This window comes from Diprion similis, chromosome 11, assembly GCF_021155765.1.
Source record: "Diprion similis isolate iyDipSimi1 chromosome 11, iyDipSimi1.1, whole genome shotgun sequence".
NCBI lineage: Eukaryota > Metazoa > Arthropoda > Insecta > Hymenoptera > Diprionidae > Diprion > Diprion similis.
In genome coordinates this window covers 4288630-4311135 of record NC_060115.1, presented here as the reverse complement: position 1 = coordinate 4311135, position 22506 = coordinate 4288630, and the positions used below count along the sequence as shown (strand labels likewise).

Here is a 22506-nt window from a genome sequence, read left to right as displayed (position 1 = left end):
TTACAGTACACAGCTCTTGATATTTAATAATGCAGTGTATGCAATAAATGAATGCGTTAAGGGGTTGCCTCGTTTTTTGGCGATTTGATGAAATCATCGACGTACGTTTTATACTTTATTCACTCAATTAGTATGACCGTGAGAAGTTCCGTATTGTGCAGAACAGAATTAGTAAAATGCAGTAAATAATGTCTAAAATTTGTTTGGTGCAAGTATTTGGATTATGAGTAGTTCGAATCCGTATCTACATACGCTTCTGCACCGTTGCGAGGGATATGTGTATCGATTTGCCAAGTTCATTCTTTTCCCAGAATGCCAGAGCTACTCTAACAAATTGACAGGATTTGAAGACTGAGTTGAATGATTTATATACGATCCACTCCCGAGTCCCGCCGCTCTTTTCTTATTCTCTTACTTCTTGTTTCTGTTTTCTCCTTCTTCTTCTTCGAGTAAGTCAGAAAATAAAAGCATAAAATAATCTTCTTGTGCTTCTTTTTTTTTTTTACCGTTTAACTTGGTCGAGTTTTTACATAAACACGACAAGTTCTAAAAATCAGTGAACTATTTACTATACCGTTGACCTGCAGGACGTACTTTGGAACAATCCGTCGCTGCGGCTGGGGGGTGAAAACGTACAGAACCAATTGGGCAAGATCTCCCGGTAGGCCCGGGAGATTCGACGTTCGATAGGGTCAATAATTGAGCTCAACTTTTGTTCAGGAAGAGTGCCGTTCTTTCGATCCAAACCGTACCTACACCAATGGGTATAGTAGGTACATACGTCCGCCTATCTTCGACTGCCAAATACCTGATCGTGAATCTTCTGCCGGATAAACTAGACGAGGGTTTCGTCGTCCGGAGTATATATTCATCCATATAAGACGCGCTAGGTTCTGTGATGAAATTTCCTCGCTTTAGTTGTTTGCTCGAGGATAAAAATTGACGATAAATAAGAGCGTAAAAATTTTTATTGCCCATCCTGCGTGGTGGTTGGCATGACTGCGCGCTGCACGGATCAGGTAGACGGAAAGGCTCATCACACCCCCATTTCGCTCTTCTTCTACCTTCCGTATTATCCCAAGGGATGAACGGTGCGACACTTGTATTGCACTTGTTCTCACGAGTCGATCGCCGCTCCCGCGTGTGTACCCTGCGCGCTTGCTCGAGACTCCGGAACCCGGGGAGGGAATCCCCTCCCCAGGGAATCGCGGCACACGCCGCACGCCGCACGCCGCAGCCGGGGTTCCCCGCACGGAAATTCTCTGCAATTCTCTTGCTCTTTCTGCCGTTCTGCAGACGCGCTTGCACACGCGGCGAAATGACGGAAAAGGGGACGCGGCGCGGCGGTCTGCTACATATGTCCTTGATTTGTCCGGAGAATAATATTCTCCTCCAAAGTTGATTAAATATTGGTTAGGTGCCTCGCCTCGCCTCGCCTCGCCACCCTCGACTTGACGCCCCGTAGGAATACAATTTAATATTTCTGGACGCCGTTCGGATTTCTGTTCGGGAAATGCATTCATCTTCACCCGTCGAAAATTTACTCCGTTCATGGCTGTACGTTCGGGTCATCGCAAATATACAGGATGCAGATTCAGAGGCCGCATGCACAATTGAGTTGCTGGTTTTTTTTTTTTTTTTTTTTTTTACTTTTACTCATCACGGTTTCCTGTCCACACAGAATTTTTGTTATTAATGTTGAGACGGCCAGATAATCAGGATTACGGATAACTCGGTTGTAATATTTTTATATTCTACTAAAACAATTGGATAATGCAAAATGTAATTAGTAATTGTGAAAACACAATATTTTTATTGGATTGCACAAACGCACCGCGTTATGTAACGCTTTAATTAAAGAAATAAAGAAATTTTTCATTACCTCAAAGTTCGGGGATAATAAAATCCATTTACATTCCTATATATACGCACATATCTGAACATACACACAAGTGTATTGGATAATACAGTACTATAGCCACCGTTCACAGGAACGTAGTATTTCAATTCTGATTGTGAGTCGTGTTACCGGGCGGTAAGCAAACGAGCAACAAGGGGTGAAATAAAAGCTCACAATGGAACGGCGCTATCCGAATGATGTTTCATCAATGCAGGTGCAGGTATATATTCCAATAATGTTCGTTAATCAACGGATGCAGTCAATCAAACGTCCGTGGCATCGCGTACCACTGCGACGATAAATTTTTAACCGAGTCACATGAAAAATCGCTAGGAGTTAATTTTACCATCGATATATTCTCTGGCATGATCGTTGGATCGAGTTTGTACTATATTATCAACGCGATAGTTCGGTTTATGTGAGGAATGTACTAGTAAAATGTACTATAGTAAAAAAAAAAAAAAAAAAAATTAGAGATCAAGCGTGAAAATCGAATTATATAAATCCAAATTGATTGTGCATGAGAAAAATCATAATCGATCAATGATCAAGTTACGCGTGTCTTGTATTATACATATTATACCGTGTATCATGCATAAATTATGCCTGAAAGTAATTTGCGAAAAACGGGTAAGTGGGTATACATAGCGTTAGTACTGAACAGCGTCGCGGATATTAAAAGAAGCGAGAACACCTATACAGACCTCGACTACCCACTCAGTGGTGTAAATTCGCCCTGCAGTTGTACTTACAAAAGTAAGCGGCAAGGTCGACATAACATTAGATGATTGTAAGTTTCTAATTTAATTAAGCAGACGGAGGGGCCGCGCGCTCGACTATAATCAGTTTAGCTGCAGGAGGCAATAGGAGGGTGAGCTGAGGATGGCTGAGGGTGCCGTGGACGGGGGTGGGGGTGGGGGTGGGGGCGTCGCGACGTCTATCTCAGGGACTCGCGACGCCCGAAGCATCTCTGCAGCGTTCCAGCTGGCACAGCCGTTCCCAGATTGGCTTCTGTTCTTCTGGAGCTCAAGTCAAGCTTCACCTACACAAGGACATGCCGGTTCGATACCTCGGAAATAAGTCCTCGATCCCTATTACTCCTGCAGATCTATCACTGTTTAATCCCAGTAATGCGTGTTGCAAACTGTAAGACATTTCCCTGTTAGAGAATCCCGTGTCCCAAACACCATGGATGAAGAGCTATATGTACTATACGAAGCAGCATCAGCATAGCGTCGTACGTACTGCGGTCAGGTGTAACTAATCCATCAATGCCCCGCCACATCCGCGTATACGTCACCAGCTCATCTCAGGGTCCCACACAAATAACTTGAGTCTATAGTATCTGTGAAGTATAAATTTATAATGTATTATGTGCGGTCCAATTGTTGGATGTATTAATTGTTGTACCACTTTAACTTGCAGTAATCTGTGGCGAATTAACAACTAATTCAAAGTTCAACACATGAGTTTGGAATAATATAAGTAATTAAAGAATTAGAATGACTCTTTTTTTTTCCCTGCACAATGAAATTATCCTTTCAACAGGTATGCGGGATTCTTTATTTTCAGTTGATGTACAAAAAACGCAGACAGATATATTATTAATTTTACGTTACACTGATTGATATCGATTAATTGTGTCTACTTTAACCAGCGCTTTAATTTTACCGTATTAAAAACACTGAATCAAGACCGAAGAATTCATGCATATTTCCCCCAAACTAATAAATTCGAAATCTCAATAAATCTCAATAAATTTTACACTCACGATGCGTTCGGTACGGTGAGACTAATTTTTTAGTGAAAAAAAAGAATGTACAAAATTACGAACGATATCTATAACGCGTTTGCTACAACATAAAATTGATGAAAGAACCACGTGGAGCCGTGATGCTGTATTATCAACTGCATACCAGTAGTGATACCTGTTAAAAGACGTGTGAACTAAAACTTGGCACTTGCTCATCAAGTAACAGTCGCTCTGTTTCTCATCTCGTCGTCGTCGGTTAGAAACCTGCTGCACAGAAGACGAAACTATCGTCTTTGTTCTCGGTTAGAAACGAAGGATAGGAGTTTAGGAGAACACGTGGTCTGGCAACAGCACGACAACATTATGAGTTGAGTTGTTGAAACGTGATTAAGAGTAGAAAAAAAGACGAAAAGTTCTCAGGGTCGAACCGGTCTCATCAAAGGTTCTCGTAGAAACGCGAACCGGTTTAGTATAATTATAATTCAACTTTACAAGTTGCGAACCCGGCGAATCCTATTATGCAATCATTTTCATACCTGGAGAACCTTTAACATTTTCGCGCGCGCGCGAACACAGAACGAGCGTGTTATGGCGGTCACGTGGAGACTATGACTGTCGCGATTCGAGGTTAGTCTTTGTTTGAAGTTCGTTATTAGCGTGTTGTTGAGGTGAGAAAAATGAACGCTAATGGGTCTGACAGCGAGAGCTCGGACAGTAGTAACGAGTTTATGGTAGCCCCGGAGAAGCTGAAGTCAATATCACCGTTTTTCACAAAACCTAATCGAAAAACAGCGAGCGTACCAAAAAAGCCCGAAAGCTCGGAGGAGTCTGATTTTGATTACGAAAATGAATCCCACGGTACCAATGATGACCTCATGGCTCAAGTCCTCAAGAACCTTGAGGCAACGAAGAAAAGTCAAGCGATTCAGTCTGATCAGAGCAGTGCAGAACAACCTGAAAATACAAAGCCTGTTAAAAAAGAACTCACCAACGAAATAGCTGATCTTTTACTCTTGGGCGAATCTGGAGCGACAGCTTCAACTGCGGATCAAGATCAGGATGAGCCGGACGAAGAAGAATCAGCTGCAGCCTCCGCTCCGTCTAACTACAGCATTCCAAAAGAAGGTGTAAAAATAACTCTGGTCGATCCAAACCTGATTTTCAATCAGCGGAAGAAGAAAAAACAGGAAACGCTTGAGGATTTGTTGAAAAAGAAGTTGAATCAACAGCTGAGGTCCAATCAAGTATTGCTTCACAAAGTAGGACTCCTGTGTTGGCTGGCGCATGGTTTCTATATAAATAAGCAAATTAACAATCCGATATTACTTGCAGCTGCGCTAAAATTAGCACCAAAAAACTGTTACCCGAAAGGCAGGGTTGATCTTTCTTACCTTGAAAAAATCACCAAATGGTTTCACAGCGTTTTCACGTTTCCTACGGGCAAGCCAGAGTGCGGCATTACGACGCTGAATTTGCTAAGGAGACTCAAAGACAAGGAGATCCACAATTATCAAGAACTCGTTCTACTCTACGTAGCAACGCTAAGAGCCTTGGGGCTGACTTGTCGCTTGGTCATATCTCTGCAGCCGCCAGCTCTTAAAGTAACAAAAGATCAGCTCATCGACCCACAGTCTTCCCAAGTGAAAGCTGCGAAGGTAAAAAAGGAACCGAAAAAAGAAACAGCCACAAGAAATCCAAAAATGATACAAGAAACGAAAAGTCCTGTTAAACGAGAAGAGGAAAAAGGAAACATATCAGCCAGACTTCGCAAAGCCACTGAGGCCAGGAAAAAGGCAGCTGAAATTCTAAAAAGAAAGAAAAGTGTGAATACAGAATCTGCGGAGGATGTTAAACCACCAGCTAAAAAATTGAGATCAAGAACGATAGCTACCGCAATCCCTGTAGACAAGAAGGGCCAAAGAAACTCTGATAAAGTCAAAAACGACAAAGAGGTGACTGAAAAAGGTGGAAGAACTTTAAGGTCTCGGGCAAAAACAGCTGACAAACATTGGCCGAAAGATGCGGATACGGATGATGATGATGATGATGATGAGTACAAAATGGATGACGATAAGGAGGAGAATGAGGATGATGAGGAGGATACGGATGACGAACCATTTGAAAGAACTCGCAGGTCAAAGGGCAAAGCATTATCTTCCAAACAGGGCTCTCGCAGTCAGAATAAAAATGCTGCTTCTAAAATTAAAAAACAGTCTAATAAAACTCCAAGGAGAAACTCAACCGCCAGGAAGCTGATATCGTCTGATGAAGAGGATGAAGAGAATGATGAGAAGCTGAAAAAAGTGAAAAAAGCAAAGGATATATGGGCAGAAGTTTACGTTGAGTCCGAGGAAAACTGGATAAGCGTCAGCGTACCAGATGCAAAAATTCATTGCACTGCTGAGCTATATGTAAATATCATTTCCTTAGTCTGAGAAACCATGGATCTGCGAATTGGTAACAATAAGACACTACTTTGATACTTGTAGAAAAACGCTGCGGATCCAGTGCTGTACGTCATGGCCTGGAACTCCGAGGGACGAATCAAGGATGTAACACGCCGATATTGTCCCCACTGGCTGACCGTCACCCGCAAACAACGGATTGATGAGAAGTGGTGGTTAGAAGCTCACACTTCTTGGAAAGAACCTGAAACAGCCTTAACAAAAGCAGAGGATGAGATGCTCAAGCAAAAGTAATAAATTGTATCTGGCTTTTGATATACGTGTGATACTTAATCTGATCAGGGTTCCGTAGAAATAAATGAAAAATCATTGTTTCTTACAGGGAACTGGAACAGCCCCTACCAAAGACAGTATCAGAGTGCAAAGGTCACCCCTTGTACGTTCTGCCCAGACATCTTCTCAAATTTGAAGCCTTGTACCCACCGGATGTCGTTCCACTTGGCTACGTTCGTGGCGAGCCTATATACTCTCGTCATTGTGTTCACACACTGCGTTCGCGTGAAACGTGGGTCAAAAGCGCTAGGGTAGTGAAACCAGGGGAGAAACACTACAAAGTTGTTAAAGCAAGACCAAAATATGATAAGGTACGTCATGTTCAGTTATTACAATTGCGCTATCTTATTGATTTCAATTTGCATAACGCCATACCTACGCAATCCGATGGATTTCTTGTACAATGACCACATGGTCTCGATGAAAAGCTTTCAGGTGCCAGGCTAAAAGATGAGTCGCTTGAAGTATTTGGAAAATGGCAGACGGATCCGTACGTTCCGCCGGAGGCCAAGGATGGCATTGTTCCTCGGAATGAATATGGAAATGTGGACTTATTCAAAGAGTGTATGCTGCCTAAAGGAACTGTTCACATTCAGCGTGAGTAATGAATTAATATAGATCAACATCCATATTGTTCGTCATTGAATATTGTCTGTAGAAAAATAATATCTGTACAGGAATAATGTTTGGTGTGTATTTTTTTTTTTATTCTATTCAGTTCCAGCACTGAACCGTATTGCCAGAAAATTGGACATTGATTGCGCTCCAGCTGTAGTGGGCTTCAATTTTGGCGGACATGGAGCGCTGCCTGCTTTTGATGGATTTATTGTTTGTGAGGAGTTTGAAGATGTCTTACGGGAGGCTTGGGAGGTGGAACAAGCAGAGGCAGATAAGCGTGCCAGAGAAAAGTACGAGAAAAGGGTTTACGGGAATTGGAGAAAGTTGATTAAAGCTGTTCTCATCAGAGAACGGCTAACGGCTAAATATGATTTCAATGGTGACGAAGAAGAAGAAACGCCCAGCACGTCCACGAAGCAGCCGAACAAACGGGTAAAGCAAACCAAAGGTGGCGGGAAAAGAACAAAGGTTGACAAAAAAAAATAGATTATAAGTAAACGTGTCAGCTCGTTGATCGTCGCTGCACTTTTTAAAGATTACGAGAAAAATTCAATTATTCTTGTTCACAACTTTACCGCCCAAGTATTTTTGAAATTCACAAATTACTTTTCCGTACTTCAGCATTCTACATTTCCAAATTCTACAAATTAAATTTTCACTTTTTCAAAAATTCGATATTGTGGCCCTTCTATGTTTCGATCTTTCTATTTCTTTACCCTCACCTTGTTATAGTCTGTAAATATCATTCGAAATGTTACTCTTTTCATACCTCAACACCGTCTATAACTCATATTTTGTAAAGCACAGATATTAAGTATGTATAGATACAGCTGGGTATTGAAAAAACGTGTGTCGTGCTGGTTACTTACTGCACGCTTTCATGCACCACGAATGTTTTCTTGCTCTTTTTACCAATGCAGTTTGAAGATAGAGCGCAAACATCAATCACCGTTGAATGCCAATTATTCGAGTGCTTCCTGTTACAGTTATATAAGCACAATAATATTGACTGGTATTCTTCAGGCTTGTTTCTATCTTAAATTTCAAACAACTTGCGCTTAGGTTTTACAACTAATATAACCGCTATATCTTTCTTCAAATTATGCTAAACATTTTCATTCTAAGACAATTATGCAAAATTAAGTAACATTTTGTTCATTGTACAATATTTCTTGAATTCATCACTAATGCACATGACATGCTGTATGCATGTAATTGGTATTAGACAAATAAATACAAGTAATTTACTAACATCTAATATATTTCTCATCTTACCAAGTCTCCATAAAAGCTACCCAACTACAAGGATACCTTTAAGAAACCGCTCTTGCCTCATTACTAAGTAGTATATTCATAAGTTTAACACGTATTGTAACATGTTTGATAATTCAGTGAAAAAATGTCATAATTTTTTTTGAGCTGAAAATGATGGAGGCACAGTGAAAATTTTTCCACATGAACCGAAATGATGTTTCAAATAAATTCCGTAATAGAAATGGAAAATATTAGACTAAAAGAGTTTACATTTCATTACACTTATATATTCGGTCTAGAATAGTCAATAACAATTGTTCACATTTTTCTATACAAATACATATTTTATATTTAATTAATATTATTCATGAGACTAACTGCAATACTTCATCAATTGCTTCAACAGCCTAATAAACTTGTAAATAGTAAAATATCATCTAATCAAGTAACGCTTGCGGATCGCGTTCATGTATCACATAAAGTAAATTGCAACACAGCACACTTTTGATGCGAGTAATATCCCAAATACGATCAATTCTTACTAGCCTAATATAACCGTCGACACTGATTGTGCCTATTATATCTACTTGATACAGACACTTATTTAATTATTTCGCAGCTGTTTCAAATAAGTGACGGTTGTCGGAGCATAAATGTTTTATTAACACTCGGAATTCGGATTTCGAATGAATATTCCAATGAGCTTTCACGCTTTTTCACGGTAATCGTGATATTATGACGTTCAAGTTTAAACTACATTGTCAAACTGATTGATAATCTGTACGCACAGTACTGAGCATGCATTAAACGCGTATGCGTTTCCATTTCACAAAGACCAAATTGACATTTAATTATTTCTTTCAATATTTTCTCATACAATAATCATTTTGAGTTCAAATATTAAGTTGATGTAAGTATCCTCTATATAGTAACATTTATGTGTTACATGTTATACGTATAAAGTTTAGAGATCTATATTACTAGAGATAGAAAAATATTTCACTGATAAGATTGAAATTCTGGCTAACCAACAGCTCATTCAAAATATTCTAAGTAGAATCCGCTTTTGTTAAATTATCTTATTGAAACGAAAATGGAATAACCATCCAAGTTCCAATCATGGAAGTCGTCTTGTTCTCTAATTGCCTGTTAAGAACCATCTTTACGGTTTACTTTTTAAATTGAAACATAACTTCATATTGTCATAAATTTTTTACCATCTACACCAAAGTAATATTATAGTTCACCTAATTGACGCTCAATTAAATTACATATGTTCCATAAATTAAAGCAATATACCCTATATTTGATCCAATCAAAGTTTTCAATCTTCACTAAGATGATACTAGCGCAAAATATTGAGTTGTTCCCAGTGAAAAAAAAAAATTTCTAAAATCGATTAATGATAAGTAGAACTTACTCCAACTATCCTGTACGACTGGAAGTAAAAAATGAAACGTAACATAGATTCGTTTTGACATACCCTGATACATGTGCTAAAAAAATTTATTTCAATAAAACTGTCAAGTTCTATATTGAAGCCATCACTAGATCCAATAGCTAAACCCTACTTTGAATACCTCAACTCATGATCCATGTGGCGACTGAAATGCTATATCTTTTCGACCCTGAAGAGTTCATTATCAGTCTTAGTGCACCACTTGCTTGTGAAATCATGATGTAACGTGATTGCATATTTATATGATGGGTAGCAAACGGTTTAAGGTTGTTCAATTGAATTGAACCTCTGCAACGTTACGTAAGCCACCACCAATACCACGAACATTACATGAGGAATCACCAGTAATGCGTTTGATCGAAATGCCTTCAGTTTCACAGTTTACTAATGACAAACAATTTACATAATTTTATTATCAATTACTGCAAGTAAATTAGCCAACAAGTTAAACCACGGTCGTAAATTTTAAATTAGCGAACAGTAATAAATACCTACGAAAAGAAATGTTTCAGTTATCTCACAAGGAGAGTGCCAGAGTTGGGAAATGAAGTTTGGGGTCGGGCGGCGCGTGGTTGCATTACTACCCCGTAGTGTTAAAATGCCCCAGCCATTTACGAGTAAAACGCTCTAAAATTTTCGTTCCCATGTTATGTATGCGAAAGTATTCTCTGATAACCGAATGGCCCGGTGGCCAAGGTAGTAACTCAGAGAATACTTTCGCATATTTAACATAGGAACGAAACTTCTGGAGCGTTTTTCTCGTAAATGCCTGGCCATCTGGCTCTATGACTGGGGCATTGTAACACTATGGAATAGTACTGCAACCACACGCCGCCTCGCTACGAACTTCATTTCCCAACCCTGGCACTCCTCTTATCAGACTTATGTTTCTACCATATATCACAGAGCTAGCGCCTGGAAATAGAATATTTCCACCTACATCTCTTTGTTGAATAAAAATTTCATTGATACATGACAACGAAAAGTTATTCCTATTCTTTGTTACCCTTTCAACTCACACAGCGGTATTCACAATATTACATAACTTCATAGGAAATATGAACCACCCAGAATACTAATTTCCTAATAAAGAATTTGAAGTTCTAAAGCTAAATTGACTAAATACGAGCAGCAAACAAGACTCGTATTTAACCTAATCCTAAAAATGTGCTAAACTAATCATACTGTTGATATTCATATCCAGTGATTATAATGCGCTTCCTATATACCAGAATACGGAATTCTGTCCCTATACCACGAATACAATTGATTTCTTGCTTTGTAAGAATTAGTCAACACTTTAACAACTCTAGCAACTAATATATTACCCAAGAAAAACCTCACCGCTGCTTATGCGCTTTAATATTGTCTCTTGAATCCACAGCACTCAAAGCTATTCCAAGCTGAGCCGCGTAATAGGTAATCATTATAAATACCTGAAACATATATATGCTTGTCTGATATATTTCTGTTAATATGAACTGTGAGACTTGAAAGGTGAGACTTATGTAACAGCAACCATTTCCATATTTTTTCTGTACCTGAGCATACGATATGGGACTGTAAAAGTAGTGGAAACCAATCAAAGCATCTGATATAACGAAGCATATACCACCGGCACAACTACACATTTTTGACCAAGTCCATAATTCCTGTAGATGAGACAAAAGAAAAACATCCTTTTAATAGAGGCATTGAAGAGCCAATAAATGTGGAACTACGTCGAATATCAATTTTGCAAACGTACAGCTAATTAGCAAATACTCTAATGATATCAGTCTTTACCAAAGACCCACAGGTCTAGCCTGAGAAATATTGAATTTGCGTAAAACTTACACTATTTCATTTATTCTACAATCTGAGTTAACGACTTAATACAGAATTAATTTACCTGAAAAAATTGCACCCTTGCTATAGCTCTCCATGCCATTGTTGTTAAAAGTATAGTATACAATGGAACCCCAATCATCAAGACACCATTTAGACCAGGCATCAAAAGAAAAATAGCTGTAATTATAAACTTCGGTAAAAATGTTAGATTGGACTTTGATATACAAATTGGAAATTTAAAGATGAAAATGTCTTTGATGAATTACACCAGTCGATAAAATATGCTGTTGAGATTAGGACAGATTTGAAATAAAATATCAGCAAGGCTTTCGTGAATTATGCACTTCATTACAAGTCAGGATATGAGTAATAGGAAATTCATCATCTCGCAACTGACATACTTACCAACTGCACACAGGGCATATAATATTGCTCCTAACATTGCATTCAATGGAACAAAGCCAAAGGCTTTAATGTAAATGACTTGAGCAATGGCGAACATTCCCATTCCTGGAACAAAGCAGGCTGGCCATACCAGCAGAGCATCTCCTATACAGCTGAATAAAAGGCCAGTCAGTATCCGCCGAGGAAATGCATATCTGGCGAGTGAGAAAAAATGAAAAGTTAATCAGTGTTTGATAGTTTCAGAAATGAAATATTTGTTGCATTTTACTGCTGACCATAACTGAAAGTGAAGCATACTACCTATGACGGATCATACTTACTCTTCAGACAAGTTAATTCCATGGAGAAGAATAAAAACGATAAGGCTGATGATTGGCAAACATTTAAAACAGGCAGTTAATAGGCAGGGCTGCTCTGCTAATAGAACAAAGTAGACAGATACACTTTTGAAAAATGGTACTAATTTCGGACCAACACTTTTTATCTGAAATAATTACAAAAATTTTTATTTAGCCATTAATAACTACACTATTATTGATACGTAAGGAAAATAAAGTAAAGTTATAAATAAAAAATCGGTTCGTCTCAAATTTATTTATTTATTTACTTAATCACACTTATTCAATTGATTATTATTTTCATCCATTATTAACCGATCATTTGGCCAGTCAGGAAATGAAAATGCGCTAGAGTGTTTTTGTTCAGAATTGTATACAGAACGGGGTTGTTAATTAACCCCTTTTTCGTGTCCGAGATACATGGACTTCGATATTCGGAGAAATATACGTCAACGTCGAGATCGACCAGAGCATCCCCTTAAGGGTGCATCCTGTTTTAGAATGTTCAAAAAATCGATTTTTTTTTCTTTATTACTTAAATCTATTTCTAGTATATCTAAGAAGATGTATTCAATGTTACAGAAGTTAATCCGCAGTATTCTCGAAGATACAGTGCAAAACGCGGTGGGGCGTCGAGCAAAAAGCAAAAAGCAGCTACGAGCGCGCTGATCTCCTCGGTCTACTAACTCCCAACTGTTTAAGGAAAAGGTTCAACGGTCGTTCGAAACAATATTTTGAGCTTTCAAACGACGAACTTTTGACACGATGCTTAAGCGGGCCAAAAAATCGTTGAAATCGTTCATCAAAATGAGTTTCATCAGGAAGCTGAAGGTCGCTTTATGAAGCAGGAATAGCTGATCAGCGTATTGTTACTACAAGTGATCGAAAATTAAGTTTTTTTTCTGATGGTAAGCCTTGAAGCGCGTTTTCTCGAATTTTCGCTTTTACAATTTTTCTAAATTGGCGGACGTAATTGCAAGCAAACTAGACGACCAATCGAAAGAACCAAATCTTGTTAGCTTCAATTTTGTATTCTCTTTCTGGACGAATTAAAAAGCTCCGTGAAAAAAAATTTCTAAAAGACTTTTTTAACAAATTGAAACCATTTTTATTGCTTTGCAAACAACAAATTTGTTTCGAACTTGAGAAAAATTTTAATTTCACAATTTGTTTGGGGGTTTTCCTTAGTTCACCCAGAAGAAAAATGTATGTAAATAAAAATTTTCTGTGGTTTTTTTTTGTTAAAAAAAAATATCACGAGCTCCATCTTTCCCGTCGATAGATGACGTCAATTACGAGGAATATTTTTCTGTAAAATTTTTTTTTTTCTATAATGTTCAATCATGCATAAAAATATTTTAAAAAGTTTGCTCGACTTGGATATTTTTTTCGGGCCTAAGAAAATCCCGCCAAAAAAAAAAAGACCTTTTTGGTGCCGCTCAGCCACGCGCAGGCTCTTTATATTCCTCCAATTCACACATAACGCAAATTATTACTGCTACAGATACTTCATCTCGCCCGCAAGGGGTGAGTTAACTCTACATCCTCTCTTCATTGATTGTTCTTAAATACTCATCTTCTTATATCTCGTTATCACCAGCGTCTTGTTCTGCTCGGATTTCTCGACTACGCTATTTTCTTCATATGATCAATTTATCACGCTATAATCAACGATCTTCGTCTCGAGCTTCAATTAATTTGACGAACATATTACGAGCTGAATTATACATCTTGCAACATCCATTTCGCCGAATGTATCAATATCACCCTGTTCAATATATCTGTACTATATGCTGTACCCTTTGTTTTTTGTAATTATTGCAAGCAATTTTGCCTGTCGGAAATATTGCTTTCACCTCATACTTAAGAATTTATGTATTTGTCTTATTTATACTGTGCTTGATACGATTTCAAATTTGTAATTAAGGAGCAGATCTATGATTATCTCGTTTATGCTGTTTTTATACATCAATTGTGCCAATTGATTGTGAAATGAATAATCTACGTTAGAAATCTTATCCAATACGCTAATTATCTTTTGATTACCTAGCACCTGATCTGCAGTCTGATCTCTAATAAATTTTATATTGTGCAATAAGATTTTATATTGTGCAATAAATTGTTGAAATTGAAACAAATAAACGTTACAAAGTCAAAGATGTGCAAGAGATATTATGCAAGAGATGGAATTTTTTTTCAATCCATATAACAACCGCATAAAATTTCACAACCTTTTACGTCAATTACTTTGGTAAACAAATCAGTCATCGCATGCATACGATACGTGCGATTAATTGACGTGGATTTTCGCATGTAAATGTTATAAGTTTATGAATAGATATTGTATAATTAGTTATTGCATACATTGTGGGCAGTAACTAAACATTAAAATCGGTGTATCAATTGTCTAATTCAGATCTTAACGAATAAATTAATTACGTGAGGTGACTCCAATGACAGGATATATAGGCAGAATTAGTGTATTATTTCGGCAAATGTAATGCTGGAAAAAAAGACTGAAAAACTTCAAGGAATACTTTCTACACGTGCCAATACGGGCGCCAATGTTATTTTTGGATATATAAGTATACATAATGCTATATATTGTATACATAAACGGATACGCAGATGATACATGAAATTTTTGAACAAAGAAAATTAATTCTTGTACGCAGTTACTCTGAATATTTACTGCACTCGCGAAGTTATCATTACCATTATAAAATATGTTATCACATCGTTCACCTGTTATTATCTCATATTCTCGAATAAAGTAAAAACAAGATTGTGTACATCTATACATATAGATATACGTATGTACACAATGCGGAACTTTTGGTGAAGCCATCGAACAGCAATATATATATATATATATACATATACATATACATATACATATACATATACATAAAACACGTTATACTCTATCGGTATATAATATAAAACAATTATCAAGTATAAAATATCTAATAAAAAATCTATACCAGCGTTATACTCTCTTGATTTAATATAAAATAATTGTCGGAGTAGACAGAAAATGAAATATATTTTAAGGTAAATCTAAGCGCGTCAAACGTAATATGTAATTATTTTTTAATCTGGATGTCCTGCAAAACGCGTCGTATATTCTGCGCCAATTAGAAACGCGTGCGTATATACCTGAAGTATTAACTTCTTTGTTCTTGCAGTGCAAGAGATAAGCGTGCAATATAACACCAGGTACACACAATACATGTATAATTCAGAATAATTAACTCATTAAAATATTTACGAATTCGATACTTGAATGCGTGATTCACAACCGAATAGATGATACTTCGATATTAGAATAAAAAAAGTAATTTTAACAAAAATTCACTGCGTTCGAATTTCAATCCGTTCACGAAAGTTTCAATTCAATGATCGAAGTAAATAATAAATTTTAATACAAATCTCGCGTAGAGTTAAAAGCGCTAAATTAAAAAACCGTCAAATGTTTACGTTAAAAAGGAATATAGATGTCATTAGGGTAAAAATAGTTATGAAAAAAAATACAAAATAAATAAAAATAAAAATAAAATAAAAAACGAAACGCTCACCACTTGTGCGGTCGATGTCATTTTGCAGCGATCCCTTTCCTTTTGTTATTCCATAAATCCTTAGGTATTTTTTTAATCAATCTTCACATGGGATTCCCTCTTTATGTCAATATAAACGTCAAACGGCCATCGTCTGCTGCAGGAGACAACTGGCTATGCAGGCACTGGCGTGTTGTAAAGCTGTATGTATTTGTTTTCGTTTCGGCAAACTCGCGCTGCTGCGTTTATAACGAACGTCAAGGTTCGTTCGATCGCAACGCATGGAGGGGTAAACCCGACGGTGCCTGATTGGTCTCAAACTCGAGCGAGACCTCAATCATATGCAGGCTAGGCTCAACTCGCAAGATTCATTGTCTTTACTTTTTCTCATCGTCATCGAAAATTTTCAGCGTCATTGAAATTTGGTTTCTCCACGCGTCATCAGAAGCACCCTTCCGATCTCGTTGGACATTATTTTTCATTTTGCTAAAAATTCTATATTACATGCATTACATGCAGCAAGGCGTACGTGCCCGACCGATAACTGCGATTCCCTACCTTACCGATCGAACAGGCATCATTCTCGATTGCGCATGTGTTTTACATAGCTACGTCAAGGGTGTGTTCATACCCAGTATTGTATATTTACACAACACACCGACGACCGGTTTATCCTACCTACAGTTCGTTGCTCACAAACGTATCTATACCTCGAGCCCGAGTTTTATAAAGCGGTACTATAATGATTTAACAGAGAATTGGTGTGACATGTGACTGAGCGCTGAGTAGAGAATGTGTACGTGACCTAAGAATGTTGGCCAGGAAAAATAGTGTCAAGTTTCCCGCAGCTCGCAATATGGAAATTTCCAATTTGTACCTGAGTATCGTTTAATTGCGTACGTGAATACGAGGTTCTTTTTTTTTTTTTTTTTTTTTTTTGTGTGTGTTTTTTGTTTTTTATCACGCTATCTACTTCGGGGGCAGCTATATCGTGTGATAACAATCAACAACCGAGCTGCAATACTCAATTAATAGAAACCAATCGCGACGTTCAAAGAATGAATACCTCTACGGTTCGGTATAATGACGTTAATCACAATTGACTATTTAACCATGTTTCAATTACAAAGAGTAAGCTGTGACTGTAAAGAATCAATATTCCGAGCGCGTACTCTCGGAAAGTCTTAACGATATTCTTTTGTCTTAAACGTTCGCATTAAGCCTGCCTCTAAAGTCCGTCGGCGTAATTTCGATGTAAACTTGGATGCTTGCCCTGACTTTGAGCGTAGAGGTTAGGTTATGTGCAAGTGTTACCTGATTTTTTTCACTTCGCTTTTGGATAAGGAGAAGTTGAAATTCACAACATGGCTGGAGGTGTGACCTGGTCGTCGGGTTGTTGTCTTCGCTTTAAATTTAGTCCCGAAGAAATAGAACAGCGATACAAGAGTCAAGAGATCGACCGGATGCTCGAGAAGGATCGGCAGCTTCTTCGTCGTCAAGTGAAATTGCTCTTACTCGGTGCCGGAGAGAGTGGAAAGTCTACGTTTCTCAAGCAAATGAGAATCATTCATGGAGTTAAATTTGAACCGGAGGTGATCAAGGAATATCGCCACATCATTTACCAAAATATTATCAAAGGTATGAAAGTACTCGTCGACGCCAGAGATAAGCTCCAAATTCCTTGGCAAGATCCTAAGAACGACGACGTCGGTTACCAGCTACTCAAAATCGAAAACACAATCATATTCGACACGAGATTGTTTCTTCGCTACGTACCGAATCTTCGAAGTTTATGGAGCGACGCTGCGATAAGGAAAGCATTTGATAGGCGACGAGAATTTCAATTGGTAAGGATCATTAATTTCAAATTGAACTTAAACACATCTAAATGAAAGAATCATGCCTATATGTTGAAATCTGATTATAACAACAACAAGTTTCAACTCGACAGTTAGTAAATAATATCTTTTATTTTCAGAGTGACTCGGTTCAATATTTCCTGGACAGTTTGGATAGAATTGCACGAATGGTAAGTCTACAATTATACTTACAATTGAAATTCAATTTTTCACCCAGAGTGATTACAAGAAATATTATTTTAATTATAGGATTATATGCCCACGCACCAGGACATTTTGCATTGCCGAAAAGCGACCAAAGGAATTTCTGAATTTTTAATTCAGATCAACAATATTCCGTTTCTATTTGTCGATGTCGGCGGACAGAGATCTCAGAGGCAGAAATGGTACCAGTGTTTCCAGTGTGTCACATCTATACTTTTTCTAGTATCTTCCTCAGAGTTTGATCAAGTTTTATTGGAAGACAGGTGAGCAAGGACGATTTCAGTTCAATAAATTTCGGTCGAGCACAATGTCTGGTAAAAATGCGACATGAAGTTCAGCGTCAATTTCTGATTTTTGATGATAATGTATGCTTGACTTTTTAATTTTTACAGACGAACCAACAGACTGGAAGAATCAAAGAATATATTTGACACGATAGTCAACAACGTAATTTTTGGCGAGGTTTCAATTATTCTGTTTTTGAACAAAACAGATTTACTTGCTAAAAAAGTCAAGTCCAACGATACGGATCTGCGGCAGTATTTTCCAAGTTTTAAGGGTGACCCACATTCCATTCACGATGTTCAAAATTTCATACTAGACATGTTCACCTCTGTCAAACGGGACCCAAAGAAGCCTATTTTTCATCACTTCACTACAGCAGTGGATACAGAAAATATCAAAGTTGTTTTTAACGCCGTAAAAGACACGATACTCATTCGAAATTTGGAATCACTAATGTTGCAAAATTGAATCCATATTTCACTTAGTGAGGTACTGATAAAAATTTATAGAAGAATGGATCCGCCACAGTTTGAATTGCATTCAACAATCCGAAAGAACAACCGGACTTTTACATTCCAATGACACTATTTAAGTTCAATATTCAAAACTATTAAGATAATATAAACGACGAAATATTTGTAAATATTGCTTCATACAACCACAGGCATGTATGTATGTATGTAACTTCATGTTGTAAGTCGCGGACCTTTTTTTTATACTAACACGTGATGAAACTAAAGAAAATCTACAGTGACATCGAAACCTGTTCAAGTGATATACATATTCAAACGTATGTACATCACATTAGCATTAATTGTCTATCAAAGAGCCTTTATATACTATAGCTATTAGATTATTATGACATATGTAAATATTTTTCATGCTTAAAGTTACATAAATACGCTCAGTATACTCACATACCTTATACGCGTGTATTGATATATTTGTAAATAAGATTACCCATCAACATGCCATATGCAACTATCGAGATGCAACTATCGAGATTTGAGAGCGTTATCAAAACAAATTGTGCACAGCCAAAGTACCATAATATCGATTGATTTAATTAAGATATATCACGGTATTTGGAAAGTGAATACTATTCCTTATTCGCAGCGATCACTGTCCGTCGTATTTAATAATAATAAGCATTACGAGAAATTGAAGAAAGTTAAAAGATTAATATCGGATTAGTTACAGTCGAATAAGAATGCAACAGCTATAACGGTATTAATAATATCTAGAAATAATTTGTTAATTACTTGGGAGATGAGGTCGAAAAATACTTATCTATTGATAACATGTAAGAGATTAGCGAGCTAGTGCAGAAAGACCAACTTTTAAAAATCAAAGTAATACTTTACACATTGTCTGATCTACGGAATTTTTTATACATATACTTACAACTGCATCCGTTAGCATGAACATTTTTTTCGTACACATGTGAAAACTTTACCTTTGACTGGAGCTCGTAAATAATTTCATTATTAACGTATCCATATATGTATTTTTGTACTAATCATTTTAAGATTTATAAGATCTGCCAAAGTGGATCAAATGCTTTAATTATAGAGCCATTAAACCCAATTGAAAAATTTTCCAAACAGCAAACCTTATAGTACTAGATTGTGCTTTTTAATATTGTTATATCGAGTAAACTTTTTGATACTAATATTTGCAAATGATATTTTATGTACATTTTAATGTATTTGAACTGAATAATCTATGTATATAGATATATTGTGCCTTATATATGTTAGATTATACATACATATATGTATATACCTATATACCTATGTATGTATGTATATGAATAAAGGTATTTCACATGTTACATAAGATTCAACAGACTGTGTCTTTGTAAAAAAAAGATTAATAAAAAATATACAAAGTACAGATCGAGTATCAAATTTTAATCACGATTGCAAAAGTTCTGGAACATTCCTATAACTATACTCTATCATGGATAATATTTGATAAATTTAAATGAACAAAAAATTTATCAAAGAAGATGTCAGAACTGTAAAATTGATGTATTCTCAAGACGTTCCTTTAAATTTATCTTTCATATCTCTCGTAATAGACATAAAAATTTCTAACATAACAACAACTGCAATAGGTGTTCAAAATCAAAATCTGTGTTTAAAAAACAAATTTCAAATTAAAATTAACCCGTGTTATCATTTAGTCGGTCACCGACCGGAATTTCAATCATATCGGTGAGTACTAACGTTAAGGTAATAACGTGCATAAAGAAAACATAATCATTGTACAAGATTGAAGGGAGGGGCTAAAGTCTCCTTCACTGCCTTGTATTCTTGAGGGGATTTCTCTAATTCTAAGCGACAAACTAAGCAAGGCCTGTTGTTAAACCCCCTTCAATTCCAAGAATTGAACTCACACATCCACGTACGGATGAATGCGTGCGTGTAAGAATACGATACGTGATATTTTGCGGAGTGCTTGACAATGAACAGAGACGTCAAGACCAACGACCTGAACGATACAAAATTACGCGTCGGCATCACGCTCTTATAAGTCTCGTCACGTGACTTTCAACTTCGTTTTTTACATGTCCTAACCTGTCGAGTGACAGTGCCTCACAGGGCTTGAAGTGCTAATGTCAGCTGATCGTACTGTATATACTTGTACACGATATTTACTACGTCATCGGGTAGCACAAATACCAAGCGTGCTGACAAAGCAGTTCGTGCCGAATATTTAAGGTTTCATTCAATTTTTACACCCCGTATCGCCCGTGTATAGAAGGATAATAAGTTGTGAGGAAATAATAATATCAGAATGGCAAGTGTTGGGCGTGACGAATTATACGACGATTGGAAGAAAAGAGTAAGTCGCAAATCCAACGAGTATTTCTTCACCGTATGCGGCGTCGCTTTGAATACCGTCGGAGGTTACTCTAAAAGCGTTACTTTCTCAAGGAATCCGATCCGTCGCAGTAAGGCAAACGGCTTTGTTTACAGGCATTTCTTGGACCGCTTCCACATGGCTTTCTCAGGGTCGAAGAAAGCCCACGACAACAACAAGAGGCTGCCGATCAACAAGCCGCTTTGGCGCTACAGCACCATCTCCAAAGTGCACCGCCCGTAGTGGCGGCTCGCATGGGAAGATTGAGCGTGACGATTACTCAGGTCGGCGTTTTGAAAAATTACAGGCATTAGAAAACCTCAAATCATCAATAATACTAGAAAGCAACCGATTAGTCGATAATCATAATACCAACAACAACAACAATTATAACAAACCATTTCAAATTACAGGCAAAATTGGTTAAGAACTACGGCATGACCAGAATGGACCCTTACGTCAGATTGCGAGTCGGTCATTCCATTTACGAAACACATACGGATCCAAACGGAGGAAAAAACCCGCACTGGAATAAAGTTTTGCAATGGTAACAAACTTGGGCAGTTTTACTTTTCTTTTTTTATTTTTCAAACCTCGCAGATGAGGCTAGACATTTTTGAGGGATTTTTTAAATCCGTCGTACAAATATAAAGTTATAATTTTTTTGCTCCTTTTTCATCAAACTCTGTTTGGTATTATGATTGTTATTTTTATTATTACTCGTTTCAGCTACCTTCCACCTGGGGTAACGCAAATATACGTTGAAATTTATGACGAGTGTTCGTTTATGATGGATGAACTTATCGCTTGGGGTCATATAGAAATACCACCCCAAGTAATATTGGGAGGAGAGACTCACGAGGACTGGTATCCGCTTAGTGGCAAACAAGGGGATAATCAGGAAGGCATGATTAACATGGTTTTCAGTTATGCGGTAATTTGAAATGACTGAACTTTTCTTTTAGAACTTTGCGTTACTTTGTTGATTCATCAGTAACGGTTGACACCTTTCTTTTCTTACGATTGATGATCGATATTTAATTTTTTCATGAATTTCATATTAAGCCAACTCCTGGTAACCCGTACATTGGTCAAACGCCGGTAATGATGGTTCCTTCGACTAATTTATGTGGTATGACGCAATATGCACCGGTCAACGTATATACGGCTCCACCTGCCGTCGCTGCTGTTCCAGCTGTTAATCCAAGTCAGAGGGCAAACGCAGAAATTGAATTGAGACAGGTAATATTGGTTTTTTGAGTGTCATTGAAGATTGTCTGGGGAAGTGTAGTGCTAACTGTATTAAATTTCTATTTACAGATCGCAGAGATGTTTCCAAACGTTGATAGTGAGGTCATTAAATCCGTGTACGATGCGAATCAGGGAAAGAAGGATGTGACAATAAATTCTCTATTACAAATGTGCGAATAATTGTAAA

General features: G+C 37.3%; 4 protein-coding genes across 6 annotated transcripts; 3 read left to right on the top strand and 1 right to left on the bottom strand.

Annotated features, from left to right (window-relative positions):
• Nucleotides 1-4173: 4173 nt before the first annotated feature.
• Nucleotides 4174-7832, top strand: LOC124412682 (DNA repair protein complementing XP-C cells homolog). 2 transcript variants are annotated; one of them, XM_046892772.1, is made up of 5 exons: nucleotides 4174-6064; nucleotides 6143-6348; nucleotides 6441-6702; nucleotides 6820-6988; nucleotides 7110-7832. In XM_046892772.1, the coding sequence occupies exons 1-5, from the start codon at nucleotides 4331-4333 to the stop codon at nucleotides 7493-7495; spliced, it is 2757 nt and encodes a 918-aa protein (XP_046748728.1). In that variant the 5' UTR covers nucleotides 4174-4330; the 3' UTR covers nucleotides 7496-7832. The 2 variants fall into 2 exon arrangements, with proteins under 2 accessions (XP_046748728.1, XP_046748729.1); XM_046892773.1 differs by lacking the exon at nucleotides 7110-7832 and having other exon boundaries at nucleotides 6827-6969.
• Nucleotides 7833-10604: 2772 nt separating this feature from the next.
• LOC124412692 (lysoplasmalogenase-like protein TMEM86A) lies at nucleotides 10605-16143 on the bottom strand. The gene is made up of 6 exons (XM_046892787.1): nucleotides 15874-16143; nucleotides 12278-12441; nucleotides 11958-12151; nucleotides 11614-11729; nucleotides 11264-11374; nucleotides 10605-11158 (listed from the first exon to the last, which is right to left on the bottom strand). The coding sequence occupies exons 1-6, from the start codon at nucleotides 15892-15894 to the stop codon at nucleotides 11063-11065; spliced, it is 702 nt and encodes a 233-aa protein (XP_046748743.1). The 5' UTR covers nucleotides 15895-16143; the 3' UTR covers nucleotides 10605-11062.
• A 165-nt stretch (nucleotides 16144-16308) lies between these two features.
• Nucleotides 16309-19359, top strand: LOC124412685 (guanine nucleotide-binding protein subunit alpha homolog). Of its 2 annotated transcripts, XM_046892779.1 has the most exons (5): nucleotides 16309-16315; nucleotides 17200-17699; nucleotides 17831-17881; nucleotides 17961-18178; nucleotides 18308-19359. In XM_046892779.1, the coding sequence occupies exons 2-5, from the start codon at nucleotides 17217-17219 to the stop codon at nucleotides 18666-18668; spliced, it is 1113 nt and encodes a 370-aa protein (XP_046748735.1). In that variant the 5' UTR covers nucleotides 16309-16315; nucleotides 17200-17216; the 3' UTR covers nucleotides 18669-19359. The 2 variants fall into 2 exon arrangements, with proteins under 2 accessions (XP_046748735.1, XP_046748734.1); XM_046892778.1 differs by lacking the exon at nucleotides 16309-16315 and having other exon boundaries at nucleotides 16422-17699.
• A 1458-nt stretch (nucleotides 19360-20817) lies between these two features.
• Nucleotides 20818-22503, top strand: LOC124412691 (toll-interacting protein A-like). The gene is made up of 6 exons (XM_046892786.1): nucleotides 20818-21050; nucleotides 21185-21352; nucleotides 21482-21615; nucleotides 21798-22002; nucleotides 22134-22310; nucleotides 22389-22503. The coding sequence occupies exons 1-6, from the start codon at nucleotides 21003-21005 to the stop codon at nucleotides 22497-22499; spliced, it is 843 nt and encodes a 280-aa protein (XP_046748742.1). The 5' UTR covers nucleotides 20818-21002; the 3' UTR covers nucleotides 22500-22503.
• Nucleotides 22504-22506: the final 3 nt, after the last annotated feature.

Bases quoted from the DNA above. Each gene is read 5' to 3' on its own strand.
- LOC124412682 (XM_046892772.1), top strand. From the start codon at position 4,331: ATGAACGCTAATGGGTCTGACAGCGAGAGCTCGGACAGTAGTAACGAG. The intron at 6,065-6,142 runs GTAAATATCATT...TGATACTTGTAG, and splicing joins ATTGCACTGCTGAGCTATAT to AAAAACGCTGCGGATCCAGT. The intron at 6,349-6,440 runs GTAATAAATTGT...TGTTTCTTACAG, and splicing joins GATGAGATGCTCAAGCAAAA to GGAACTGGAACAGCCCCTAC.
- LOC124412692 (XM_046892787.1), bottom strand. From the start codon at position 15,894: ATGACATCGACCGCACAAGTG. The intron at 12,442-15,873 runs GTGAGCGTTTCG...TAATTATTTCAG, and splicing joins TGACATCGACCGCACAAGTG to ATAAAAAGTGTTGGTCCGAA. The intron at 11,159-11,263 runs GTACAGAAAAAA...TATATGTTTCAG, and splicing joins GTCCCATATCGTATGCTCAG to GTATTTATAATGATTACCTA.
- LOC124412685 (XM_046892779.1), top strand. From the start codon at position 17,217: ATGGCTGGAGGTGTGACCTGGTCGTCGGGTTGTTGTCTTCGCTTTAAA. The intron at 17,700-17,830 runs GTAAGGATCATT...TTTTATTTTCAG, and splicing joins GGCGACGAGAATTTCAATTG to AGTGACTCGGTTCAATATTT. The intron at 18,179-18,307 runs GTGAGCAAGGAC...TAATTTTTACAG, and splicing joins CAAGTTTTATTGGAAGACAG to ACGAACCAACAGACTGGAAG.
- LOC124412691 (XM_046892786.1), top strand. From the start codon at position 21,003: ATGGCAAGTGTTGGGCGTGACGAATTATACGACGATTGGAAGAAAAGA. The intron at 21,051-21,184 runs GTAAGTCGCAAA...CTTTGTTTACAG, and splicing joins ACGACGATTGGAAGAAAAGA to GCATTTCTTGGACCGCTTCC. The intron at 21,616-21,797 runs GTAACAAACTTG...TACTCGTTTCAG, and splicing joins TGGAATAAAGTTTTGCAATG to CTACCTTCCACCTGGGGTAA.